We start from the raw sequence: 14,531 nt of genomic DNA, 5'->3' as shown, positions 1-14,531 counted from the left end.
TTCACATAGTTTTCCTCGGTGTAGATACACAGGATAAACAACTGAACAGTTAGGACAATCATGATGATCATTAGACAAACTTATAGTGTTTTTTAATAAGAGAACCCTTCATGTTTCATCATGCAGGTGTGTCAGTGTAAGACAGTGTCAGGGGTATAACTTAATTAGGACAGGGTGTGCTAATGTAATTAGAATATTATCACTGTGTGCTTTATGATTTATGATTACTGTCTAAAGATGTTGAAAACTTGATGATGGCACTCTGATCCCCGGGGGCTCAGACAGACTTAATCGATTATAGAGAACAATTTTTTCTCTTGGACCCAGATGAATGTGTTTTGGACCTTTTTGATAAAATCTTTAACCAACTTACTTGCATTTGTTAAGTGATTTGGTAAAAGATTTGATCAGAAAGCTGAAGCTTTTGCCACATTAGTCTTGGATAAATATATTCATTCTGTCTTTATGTATCTTACTAAAATTGGAATGAGTTTATGATATGATGATAATTATAACTAAAAGTTTAATAATTGTTTTAATTATATGAGTAATGCAATATGCAATAATGGCGGCACAGAAGAAAAATATAATTGGAATCACTTTCAGAAGGATTTTCTTTTTCTAGTTTATGAATGATAAAAAACATTGACAGCCAATCAGAATCCATCCTGCTTTAAAGAGCTTGAGCATTTAAAGTGGCGAACGACAAAACTGTAGACACTAGTTATTGTTACAGTTATATTACCGTTCTTGGTTTAAAAGGCCTTAGTGCTATTAGAACTTTTGACAAAATGCCAGAATAATAATAAAAAAAATATTATTTTATGATTTATTCAGTGTTCATTTGAACATAACCTTAACAGCGGATATGGTGTTCAGGAACATAAATTCCAGTTGACGACTATTTCATCTTAGTATTGAATACAGTAGATGACTGGAAATAACAATGGCACATTAAACCAATCAGCACGTTTGGTCCACGGAGGTCACTCATACTCTTTTCTCTACTTTCATATTCTAGCGCATTGATGATGTGTTTTAAAGACTAAAATACTTAGGTCTTGAGTTACAAGTGCAAAATGATTGAATGTGTTCAGAAGAACTGCTTCTTAAATAACAACCAAAACATAAGCATGGTCAAAAGTGAAGAAAGTTAAACAAAGGCAGACGCTTCACAGGACAGCCATCTAAACCACAGAAATGAGTGTTCATGTGGATACCAGTGGATCTGATGATTGCTGAACTCCAACACATTCAAGACTTCTTTAGTGATGCTTCTAGCTGATCTTTGAAGCACTTTTTTGAGCAGCCAAGTGACATTCATCAAATCTCTTGATTTCATTTGTTGTGTGGTGAACAAGCATGTGCAAAGTTGGCCCAGAAGAATAAGATTGAGACTCAGAGCAACCAGCAACCAACCAGCCAGGCACATGAGTTTCACGCTGGTCACTGGATCATGTTATTGGTTCCAAATGCTTATAATGGACTTGTAATTTTTGGCCCACAGTCGGTCCTCAAGAGGGTGGGACTCCTCAGCAACCCATCAAACTGGCTGGCAGAGTCTGGAGCAGCTGTTTCATATCAATCTGATGAAAAGGATTTAGGGAATTCCATGGTGGATTTGGGACACAGCTCTCCTCAGTTAACAAACTAGATGTTAAGGAGCTGATTTCCCTGTCGATTCGCTGAGGTTTTTTAGACCCAGGGTAGAGTGATGCGATCCAGCTTGATACCTTAAACTGTGTGTTTCGAGTGCTACTGAGCGGTAGAGGCTTACATGGCAATAATCAGAATGCTGCTGATTGAAATCTTTGCTTGCATATAATATACAGTATAACATAATTTTCTAGTTGTAATAATTTTATGAATCTGACTGAAGAGTCCAGCTGTGAGATCTGCCCCATGGCCAGAGGACAGAGTTTAACTCCCTGGGGTTGACTGTCTCGCCGGCAAACTAGTCTCCATTTCAGAACTGAATAATGTTACTACACGACATAGAAGAATGTCTTTTAACTAGTTGTGAACTTATTTTAACATCCAAAATGATTAGTCAGGTATTCTTACTACTAATGATGCTGAAAATTCAGCTCTGATCCAGGGATGTTCATTTCGGTTATTTTTCCTAACCGGCAACCGACGCTCGATTATTAACCGCTAACTGACAAGATTATCTTAAATTAGAACTGAATTAAATTAGAATAAGTGTCTTGTTCCCCCGATAAAAATGCTAACATTTGTTTTCCGTGGATTCATTTTACACGTGTAAAAAGCAACAAACAGAACCTGAGGATTCACATGGTCATCATAGCTATCACATCAGGCACCTGCAGTGCTTCTGCGAGCGGAGAAAACATCATAAAGCTAGGCGCTCTCTCTCTCTCTCTTATGACGAATAAATAGGCCTATACGAGAAATATATTTTCACTTCAATAATAATTTAAGAAAACGAAAGAAAAACTGTGCAACAAGTAGCCTATGCAGAGTTTCGGTTCATTTCTGTGCTGCGCGAAAGGAAACCAGACGGCAGAAATCGGCATCCTATTTTTTTAGGCTTATTTTACAAAAGCGCAATGATTTGATTGTGAATGTAGACAAATAAAAGCAAACCTTTTACAATTCCAATTAACTTCATGACTAAAAGGAGTATTTGCTTCCACTGTTAGAAGGAAAAAACAAATACAAATCAAGTGATTGCTCCAGCGCCGCATGCGCGCACAGTTAAGCATTTTAGCTTGACAATGCAGCCTGTTCATTATCATTATAAAAAACAATCAGTCAAACATAGGGGGAAAAAACACACTGCTCAGTTTAAACATGTAGTAAAATCTGTGCCGTTAAGCGTTATCACCGTACCGCCCTGAAGTTATGCGAAACATGTAGTTTTACGTGGATGTGGTAATGCGAGTAAAGTAGGCCTAGCCTATACATAAAAGGTGAATAATAGGCTATTTTGGCATTCAAATACATCGCAAATACGGAAACATTTGATTTGGTGTCGAACGAGAGACCCAACATTGGTTTCAGTTTCGTCTTAATTCAAGCTGAATCTAATCTTTAGCCTAAATTAATTCGTTTTGGTTTGTCTTTTATATAGCTATAGCTTCTTACTTGTTTAATTCGTGTTCTATTCTAAATAGCCTACTGTTAATTGAAAGGATTTGTTGTGGAGTGAGGGGAACTAAAATAGCCTAGCTATGTTTACAGTGTTTATTATAATGCTTGTAATTCGCGTCGGCCTATTTCTGAAGTAAACAATAAAATGCGACTTATACGCAAATTATGTTTCTCTCTAAAAAACGGTTTTATTTTTATTTTTTTTATACGCATAGCTTATTTGAACCATGCAGCAAACCTTTTAAAATATTTTGATAAATTACTGCAAATAAATAAGTGAATTTAAACCATTTAACTGATTGTATTAATCGGTCAAAATTCTTATCGGTCGGTTAACGGTTAAACGGTTAAACTGAGCATCCCTACTCTGATCACAGAAATAGTGTAACGTTTTAAAATATATTATAATACAAAACGGTTATTTTAAATTGCAATAATATTCACAATATTTCTGTTTTTTTTTAGCACATAAATGCAGCCTTGATGAACAGACAACAACATTTAATGAACTTTTGTAATAAGTTTTAAACATTAACATACTTTTGACAAGTATTGTAGCCCTTACAGAATATACAAGATGTTAATCGTTTTGACAAAATAAAAGATGTTATAAAATATAAGATATTACTTTCCTGTAGCTCAAATAGTAGAGCATGGCGCTAGCAACGCCAAGGTCATGGGTTCGATTCCCAGGGAAAGCAAGAGCTGATAAAATGTAAAAACTGTAACTTGAATGCAATGTAAGTCGCTTTGGATAAAAGCATCTGCTAAATGCATAAATGTAAATAAAAATGTCATGCTATTTTTTTATGCGATTTCACATAACAAATATTTACTTTTTTGTCCACAAGACAAAATAATTACTAAATTTACATAAATTAACCTTTTACAAATTTTGCATACCCTTGACTCTTATTACTGTGTGTACCTGGGTGATTGACAACCTATGGAAGCCCATAGGTTGTATGGGCTTCCAAAGTCTACAACTATACAAAACTATACAAAGTCACAATTACCTTTAAGTTTTTCATTCAGTGGCAGAAATGGGCTTCCATAACATTCCGGGCTACGTTTCCCAAAATCATCGTAAGCTTAAGTTGATCGTAGCTCCATTGGTTTCAATCGGTCTATGATGTATGTACTTGAGCTTACGATGCTTTTGGGAAACGCAGCCCTGAACAGTTAAACTGCCTGCTGTTCTTCAGAAAAATCCTCCGGGTCCTGCTCATCCTTCGCTTTTCCAGCATCCTCTGCATATTTGAACCCTTTGCAAAAGTGACTGTATGAACTCTATGAGCTGTAATAACACTGATGATGCCACTACAGTATTTTTGTAATAATTCACTTTTTTCCTCAGCATCAGAGACCGCCGTCTGCCAACAGTGCCGACTCAGAAGCTCAGAGAGAGAAACCCGGCGCTAAGCTAGCGGAGAGTACGCTGAGTCTGACGGCAGAAGAGGTCAGTGATTTGGACTTTAGCCAAACGCTAAGGAATTTATTTGAAGATAGCAGGCTGATGTATGCTCTTTCTTCTTGGCTGCTCCTGTCATATTTGATATTGAACAGCATGATTTCTTGTCTCCCCTGGACAGATGAAAGTGCTGAGGAGGGTACAGGAGGAGTATGACAGGAGGGGTGGGTTTGTTCGGATCTTTCCTACTCCGGACACCTGGGAACTTTACAGGTGAGAGAATGAAAGGACAAAAAAAAATCTTAATTAGTCTAAATAGGGCTGGGTTTTGACACAAATTTCATGATTTCATTTTATTCTTAGTCATAAGCTTGCGATTTGATTTGATTATCAGTTCGATTCAATCTCGATTATTTTGTATATATATCTTTATTATATATATATATAGTGCATGACAAATTTTCTCAAGGAAAAAAAGAACTGCAAAATATACATGAGGATCAGTTGGTACCACATTACTATAATATTGAAGGATAAAATGATTTGTGGGTTTAAAATACACTTGATGTTTTATAATAATACAGTTAGAATTACATAATAATATTTATAATTCAATTCGGGGTTTTTTTTAACTTTTAAATGGTGGCTGTCATAAAAACCTGACAGATTTATTCAGACAAATTAAACATTGAAGAAAAAATTATAATGAATGTTATATTTAGCAAAATGCCCCTCTCTAGAGTGGATTTTTCTTTCAGACTAATGAGTTTATGATCACCAAATATGTTTTTTCTGTGGTAAACGTCACGTTACATGACATATTGTTTACAAGACGCTATATTGACGTGTTTGCGCGGTGGAAACACTGATTGAGCGATTACACGAGACGGTATTGTAAAGGTGTACTCTTTCTTTTAACTCGATGTGTAGTCATGTTTATTCTGTGCTGTAACTGGTAGTAATGTGGAGGAGATGATCAGTTCACGTCTGTTGAACTCAGGTGCTCCAGCGACCTGTCACTCCACATTAAACAGCGCCAAAACGGCATTTATTGTTTGAATACTGCAATACAATGAACAGAAATTGAAATCTGAGACTTTGTTTCATATTAAAACTACCAAAGTACAATGCTTATTGCCAGGGCCGGCGCATGCCTGTTTATTGCGATACATTGGATGGAAGGTGCCCTTCAATGTTCAGTCCATTAACTGAAAACAGGCTCGACTAATCGATTCTTGGGATTTAAGAATCAATATCGTTTCGTAAAAATGAGAATCGATTAAAATCTACATTTCTACCCAGCCCTAGTAATGTATATTCTCATACTGTATGTGTAATATTATTTACAGCTGTATAATTCTTGTTGTTGTTCAACAAAATACACGAAGCAGCTGTGAAAATGTGCTAATTTAATACTGCAGTCCACACTGTCGTCACTCATTTACTTTTGTATACTGACAGATTGTTTGAGAAATGTGCTTTGACTCATGCTCAGACTCTGATATCTGGTCTTTCTCCGCTTCGGTTTCTCCCATCAGTCCTGGGGTCTAGCAGCAGTTGAGAAAGCATGTGGTTTAATGAGCAGAAATAAAACAGTGCTTCACTGACGGTGGTTTACCAAAACATTTGTGCATGTAATGTCTCTGATTGGTAATGTTGTTTTTGTGAAAAAATCGAGAACAGGTTTAAACTTAATTAGATGGTTTAAACTGTAAGCATCACAATGTCAGCCATATGTACACACGTTGAGTTTTAATTTAGGACATTCACTTCTGTGTTTAAATGATTCCCGAAATTGTGGTGTGTGTATGTTGCCAGAGTCAGCTTAAGATTGTGTTTTTCTACAACCCTGAGATCATACTGACTTCACCTATAAGGCCAAATCACCTGAAACTCAACATGAGCTGCAAAACTCTTCTGGTTGCCAAGCTTGAGCCGCTGGCCACTAAATCAGACACTGCAATCATGTCTAACAAGAGAAAGCAAACAGCGGTGTGTGAGGATGACCAGCTGCTGTCTGCATAGATCTCCTCAACGGGACTGAGCTCAGAAAGGGTCGTCCGGCTCGCTTTCTGATCACCACACTCAGGGTTATTATAGTAAACTAAAACATAAACCACCTTTCATTACTTGAAGTAAACTAAGCTTTAACTGAAAACATTTCTGCCACATTTCTCATTTTCATTGCTAAATGTGATGTACTAAAATAGCTAGAACCAAAACTGAAATAATGTATTAAAAACAATTGAAGCTAATAAAAAATGATGAAAACAACAAAATTACTAAAACTTGAACTAATATTAAAATAACAAAATATAAAAATAAAATCTAATTCAAAATATTAATAAAAGCTATAATAGTCTCTCTGATCACTCTTCACAAGACACTCTTGCTAGACATCTGGACTAAGAGTGTGGTACACCCAGTGGTTTAGCTAAAGGGCTCATGAACTGCATTTTTTTTTGTTTTATAATGTTCTTTGAGGTCCACTTTCATTTCATTTATTTAATCAGGGACAATGCACATTAATAATACATACAATATGTAAAATGCACCAGATTTAGCCAACACTGGCTAATTTTCATCCGTAGTCCCTTATAAAGTTAGCAAGTGTTTCTCCTGCAGAGGAGAAAACCAGTGACTCTAATAATGCTCTACACTGTTTTTTGAGTTTATTGGAGTAAGTTTGACAAGAGAATACTAGTTCAGTCTTTCTAATTCAAAATGTGATGTTGCTGTTTCTTTATAAGTGATACAAATTGTTTGTAGAATGCTATTTTTGAGGGAAGATAGTTTCAAAGTAAATCCTGCACCATTATTCAGTGTAGTAAGGATGTTAACATAAACACAATTGAAGCCTAGAATGAAATAATGTTCAGGTGCAGTATTACACCGCTTACTTGTGATAGGAAACATCTGTGGGCAGGTTACAGGGATCACCCTCCGTTAGATCAGATACCTCCAAACACCAGATGTGCTTAGACCAGGGCAATCAGTCTCAGTCTTTCGTCTTTCTGCTTTATACATGAGTATGTTTGATGGGCAATAAAAAATGAGATTCCAGCAATGCCAAGTCACGCAGATATCATTTCCTTCACTCATGCATGTGCTCTCGCTCCTGATTGGGACAGTGTGCTCTGCCTCTGAATACAGATGGGTTACCCTCCACAAGCACGAGTGGGTATCATTACCAAACATGATGAATTTCAGAAAATATGTGCAGGCCAGGCGAAGAAGATTGTGCATGTAAAATATGGATAAAAACAGGTCAATGGAGTCACACTTTTTTGGCATCCAGATCTACAGCAGGGTTGTTATTGCTAGATAAAACTAGGAATATTAAAATAAAATATTAATATTAGAGGACAACTTTAAATGAGAAATTAGAAAAGTTGCCTTGGCAACTAACTAAAGCATTAAAATTGGAATTATAAAAAAACAAACTAAAACTGATTAAAAATAAATAAATTAAAACGGAATATAATATATATATATATATATATATATATATACACTCACCTAAAGGATTATTAGGAACACCATACTAATACTGTGTTTGACCTAGGGGTGTGCGATATGACGATTTTTGATCGTGGACGATAAAAATGTCTCCACGATCTGCTTTTGAAGAAATATCGTAGTATCGCGCTACCGCGCACATTGTCAAATACAGTTCTGGCGCCGCCGTCTCTATGTAACGTTACTGTACAACACGACATACAGCAGTAGAGTTACTCAGACAGGACACTGCACTTATTCGCGATCGCAAAAGTACATTATTTGCACACAAGCCTTGCTGGTTAAATGTTTAATTCGCGCGCTGGTCTGACGTGCGCTTGTTCTGAGCGCATACACCTGAAGCACGCGCACTAAAACGCCTGTCTAACAGCGCCTGATTACTCAACTAAGTTATATTTTGCGCTAATACTGTCAAAATACACAAGGTTTACATACAGACTGAGTTGGTTATCTCTAAAATGAAAGTAAATAGTTAAGAGAGAAACGGATGCGTGCCTGTACTGTATATTAGATGCGTGCAGCTCTTAAAGGGACAGGACACTAAACATGCTGTCGACTGTCATTAAAGGGATAGTTCACCCTAAAATTGAATTTCTGTCATTATTTACTCAGTGGAAAACCAAACAGTTGCTGGTCCACATTGACTTTGATAGTAGGAAAGAAAAATCCTATGGAAGTCACTGAGGACCAGCAACTGTTTGGTTTTCCACCTTCTTCAAAATGGCATTTATAAATGTTCAGCAGAAGAAAGAAACTCCTTCCGGTTTAAAACAACTTTTGAGTAAATGATGATATAAAAATACAACATTATGACAGAATTGACAGACAGATGACAGAATATTAATTTGTGGGGGAACTATTCATTTAACGTTAACAAAACAACAAAACACAAAGAGAAAAATCACTCACTATTCTTGACTGAAAATCTTTAACAGTTGCTTTAGGAATCAGTCTATCTAGTGTTTTATTTTTATATTTGTTCATTCAATTTCATTGAATGCTCTGCTAAATACACCTATTGTACCTGGAAATAAAGCACTGTTTGTTTTATTTGTATATTATGTGTATTTGTAATGTGTATCTTTGTTCTTATTTTTTAATAAGAAAAATAAAATAATGACAAAGATTTTTTATCTTCACCCACTTTGGCCTAAATATCTGCCATGCATCTTTGTCTTTCTAGTTTGGCTGTAATGCTCAGACAACTTGTAAAACCAAAATAGTAAAACTAACAAAGAATCGGGATAAAAATCGTGAATCGTGATATTTCTATAAAAAATCGTGATATGATATTTTTCCCATATCGCCCACCCCTAGTTTGACCCCCTTTCGCCTTCAGAACTGCCTTAATTCTACGTGGCATTGATTCAATAAGGTGCTGAAAGCATTCTTTAGAAATGTTGGCCCATATTGATAGGATAGCATCTTGCAGTTGATGGAGATTTGTGGGATGCACATCCAGGGCACGAAGCTCCCGTTCCACCACATCCCAAAGATGCTCTATTGGGTTGAGATCTGGTGACTGTGGGGCCATTTTAGCAGTGAACTCATTGTCATCTTCAAGAAACCAATTTGAAATGATTCGAGCTTTGTGACATGGTGCATTATCCTGCTGGAAGTAGCCATCAGAGGATGGGTACATGGTGGTCATAAAGGGATGGACATGGTCAGAAACAATGCTCAGGTAGGCCGTGGCATTTAAACGATGCCCAATTGGCACTAAGGGGCCTAAAGTGTGCCAAGAAAACATCCCCCACACCATTACACCACCACCACCAGCCTGCACAGTGGTAACAAGGCATGATGGAGCCATGTTCTCATTCTGTTTACGCCAAATTCTGACTCTACCATCTGAATGTCTCAACAGAAATCGAGACTCATCAGACCAGGCAACATTTTTCCAGTCTTCAACCGTCCAATTTTGGTGAGCTCGTGCAAATTGTAGCCTCTTTTTCCTATTTGTAGTGGAGATGAGTGGTACCCGGTGGGGTCTTCTGCTGTTGTAGACCATCCGCCTCAAGGTTGTGCGTGTTGTGGCTTCACAAATGCTTTGCTGCATACCTCGGTTGTAACGAGTGGTTATTTCAGTCAAAGTTGCTCTTCTATCAGCTTGAATCAGTCGGCCCATTCTCCTCTGACCTCTAGCATCAACAAGGCATTTTCGCCCACAGGACTGCTGCATACTGGATGTTTTTCCCTTTTCACACCATTCTTTGTAAACCCTAGAAATGTTTGTGCGTGAAAATCCCAGTAACTGAGCAGATTGTGAAATACTCAGACCGGCCCGTCTGGCACCAACAACCATGCCACGCTCAAAATTGCTTAAATCACCTTTCTTTCCCATTCTGGCATTCAGTTTGGAGTTCAGGAGATTGTCTTGACCAGGACCACACCCCTAAATGCATTGAAGCAACTGCCATGTGATTGGTTGATTAGATAATTGCATTAATGAGAAATTGAACAGGTGTTCCTAAAAATCCTTTAGGTGAGTGTATATATATATATATATATATATATATATATATATATATATATATAAAACTAATAAAATGACAAAAAAATACATAAAAAATAAAGATAAATTTTAAATTAAAACCGAAAATATTAAAATAAAACTTAAAGGCCCTTTCACACCAAGGGTGATAACAATAACAATAAAGATATAGTTATAAAAATCTTTCTAAATAAAAAAATATATACAAAAATAGCAGAGTCAGAGGAGTCACGTGACGTGCTCATGAACCTAGTCGCACTTGAGTAGAGCTCTGTACGTTTGACATCTTTTTGCTGATTTTTTTTGGTTTTGTTTTAAGTTTTATTCATTGGTGGTGCTTTACCTGATGGCATGCAGTGGTAAACAGCAGGAGTTGTCTCCATCGGCTTCTCCGATTAAGAAGAAATCCACTCCTGGCCGTGATGTGGACTGGATCCACAGGCTTGGTAGAGCCGCGGATGGCGGGTTGGCTCTCCCGCGAACGGCAGGCTGGGTAAGCCGCAGCTTGAGGGCTCTCAGCTCGGCTCGGCTCCCACGTGGACTTGCAGTGGGATATGGCGGGATCGCGGCAAGGAAGTCGCCACTCGGGACAGTCAAACAGGAACAAAATAAAAGCTAGAAAAAACGAACAAAACAAAACGAGGTGAAGGGGTGCCACTTACTGTATTGGTCTGGTCTTCTGTCACGGTGCACACACGAGGAGGATACAGGAACACGCAGACTAAACTCAAATAACAGCCTTTAATGATACCAAACAAGGCAAGACAAGACAAGACAAGGCTGACACAGACAGGAACACCGGGGAGTAACGAGTAGACCAGACGAAATCAAACTGAATAGACAGGACTATACACAGGATAATCATACATAATTAGACAAACACAGCTGGACTAGAATGAACTAATAATCACACTAGACGAGGACAGGAAGCAAACCAAATATGGACACAAGAACACATGACGCACACGACAGAGGACTGACAGATATACACAGGTGTAATACGTTTTATGAAGTGGTATCTCACTCATCTTCAGATACTAAAACCAAGGGTGTCCTAATATTGGTCCGGAGGACTTTAAATATTACTATTTTAGAGAAAGGTTGTGATACAAATGGTAGAATAACACATAAAAACAATAGTGGAGAATAGGAATATTGTATTTCTCTCAGTTTATGCCCCTTGTACTCCTGACCCTACTTTTTTCTCTGTTTTGTCAACCTATCTCTTGAAGTTTTCAGATTTTGAAATTGTATTGGGTGCAGATATGAATTCTGTAATGTCTCATATCCTGGATAGATCTGGACCAAAGGAATCACACTCTTTGTGTTCTGACAAACTACGGCAATGTGTAACCTCATCCTCTTCGGTGGATAGTTGGCGTTTATTAAACCCTTCTGCTAAGCCTTTCACTTTCTTTTCTGCTACTCATAAATCCTATTCGCGAATTGACTATATTTTCATTTCTACTTCTTTATCTTCAGCTGTTCGTGATGCCGATATCTGTTCCTTATCTTTGTCAGATCATGATGGAAATTTGTGCAGATTATCTTTGATCCCTCGGCCATCTCGTGCCACTAGAAGGCGATTTAACCCTAAATTGTTACAGGATGAAAATTTTTGCAGTCAATTCAGAAATAAATTTGTGTAGTTTATTGAAATTAACCAAAGTTCAGTGGATGATCCTCGAACACTTTGGAATGCAGTTAAAGGTTTTATAAGGAATAACTCAATTTCATATGCCTCTTTCCTTCAGAAAAACCGACACAAAATGATAGTTGAACTGGAATCACAGCTCCAGAATCTGACTAGAGATTATCAGCGTTGTTTTTCAGACAATACACTCGGTAAAATCATGGCGGTTAGGTCCGAACTCAGTTCATTACTGAGGTCCAGGGCAGAATTCCTGATCCAAAGATCCAGGCAGAGTTACTATTTTCAACGGAGTAGACCAAGCCACCTTTAAGCCCTAAGATTACGCAACAGTGAAAAGTTTGCTAATATTTAAGCTGTGAAATCCCAATCTGGGCTCATTAAGACAGACCCAAAATACATTAATGTTGCCTTTCACTCTTTTTCCTGTAACCTCTATACTTCTTCTGATGATGGTGACCCTGACTCTTTTGCATCTTTTCTGTCCAACCTTGATTTACCTCGGCTGTCAGATTCAGATTCAGAATACCTGGCTGAACCGATCTCTCTTCAGGAGCTGGAGTCAGCAATTCGATCTATGAACAAGGGGAAATCCTATATGAAAAACTATAATGGTGTTCTAGCCAAAGTATCCTCAGATTTGGAAAATTGGTCTCGTCTTCCTTCTTCTTTTCAGGCCCGTATCTCGGTGATTCAAATGAATGTTCTCCCACGTATCAGGTTTTTAAACGTTTTTATTTTGAAAGCATTTAGCATTGGCCCAAGTGCTTGCTTAATTACTACCCCATCCCTGTATGAACACTTCATTCTCATTGCCTAAAGACGTGCTGAATATGTGCTCAGAAGCAGGCACTGTCCCATAACAGGATAGTGTTGAAAGAACTTGAATGAAAGAGACATTTATGTCTTAAATAAACATTTACTTCACCTAAAATATATTGTTATTGACACAGGAAAATAGCTAAAGCTTTTCAAATGCTTGTTTAAACTCGGTCTGGAAAAATTGTGATGTCATTTAATGTTCAGCACCTCATCATTTTCACACCGCGGTCGCACCATTAGACAGTTAGGGATGCAGCAGCTAATTCTAGCTGCTTGAAGGCAGAGCGAAGTAATATTGCTCAGGCGTGACCGATGCAGTCTTGTGGAGAGCCAACTGGCCAAACGGTCAACCAAACCACCATAAAGCGTCTAACCCATCGTTACCTGTGTTTTGTCATAAACATGCAGGGCAGTTGTTGAGGAAAGCTAACAGACATTGTTTTCTCATTTCAGCAGTACGCAGTTTTTACACAATTGAAAAGTGCATGTTCTCATTCAGCTTGTGTCTTTCTCATTTGCATAAGAGTCATTGCTGAAACCAACAGGACTGATTGTTTACCACATAATTTCTTTGGAATTGTTATGTAATTAATCTGTCTGTAATTATTTCTCTCTCTCTGAATCTCTATTTCAGTGGTTATCTGGAATACAAGACGTCTATGAACGCCATGTTGGCTAGTAAACTTTTCCATGGAAGGTAAGTCTTTCTGCCGTGGTTGGAAAGATCTTCATCTAAGGAATCTTCAGCCTGAGGGCTTTTTGTTGATATATATATATATATATATATATATATATATATATATATATATATATATTTAGTGTATGTTATACAAAGGCTTATTTGCACTGATAAAATGACTTATTCTTGGAGGAGCCCTTGAAGGAATAGTTCACCCAAAAATCTAAATGAGCTAAAAATTTACTCACCCTTGGCCAACCAAGATGCAAATGAGTTTTCTTGATCAGGTTTGTAGAAATGTGTCTCTGCATCAGTGTCTCAGCAATGGATGCTCTGCAGTGAATGGGTGCCGTCAGAATGAGAGTCCAACCAGCTGATAAAAACATCACAATAATCCACACCACTCCAGTCCATCAATTAACAAGACAGTGAAAAAGTGTTCTGGTCTGAATCAGGAGAGAAATCTGCACAGATCAAGCACCATTTACAAGCCAAAGCAGCTCAAAACAAATATGTGGCTGGATTTTGATGTGAGAGACAACAGGAGATGGACCTTTTCACTGGAGGAAGCGTTATTATGGATTAAAATTTTTTTTAAAATTTTTTACATACACACAGCTTTTGTCTTCTCCAGATGTTAACTGATGGACTGGAGTGGTGTGGATTATTGTGATGTTTTTATCAGCTGTTTGGACTCTCATTCTGACGGCACCCATTCACTGCTGGAATGCTATATTTCTCCAAATCTGATGAAGAAACAAACTCATCCTAATCTTGAATGGCCTGAGGGGAGCATATTTTCAGCAAATTACATTTTTTTGGATCAACTGTTCCCTTAAAC

The 14,531-nt window shown here is 37.5% G+C and overlaps 1 protein-coding gene across 1 annotated transcript in view; it reads left to right on the top strand.

Moving 5' to 3' along the window:
* Nucleotides 1–14,531, top strand: part of LOC306886349 (tubulin polyglutamylase TTLL5-like) — a gene marked incomplete at both ends in the record, with an annotated part of 62,924 nt that overhangs the window by 41,593 nt on the left and 6,800 nt on the right. The window contains 3 exons of the mRNA XM_079443390.1: nucleotides 4,472–4,573; nucleotides 4,707–4,798; nucleotides 13,646–13,708. Of these exons, the coding sequence (XP_079299516.1) occupies nucleotides 4,472–4,573; nucleotides 4,707–4,798; nucleotides 13,646–13,708 (257 nt within the window). The remainder of the gene's footprint in view (nucleotides 1–4,471; nucleotides 4,574–4,706; nucleotides 4,799–13,645; nucleotides 13,709–14,531) is intronic.

Source organism: Barbus barbus (genome assembly GCF_936440315.1).
Source record: "Barbus barbus genome assembly, chromosome: 20".
NCBI lineage: Eukaryota > Metazoa > Chordata > Actinopteri > Cypriniformes > Cyprinidae > Barbus > Barbus barbus.
The sequence above is the reverse complement of the archived record's forward strand: the minus strand, read 5'-3'. Positions and strand labels throughout refer to the sequence as shown.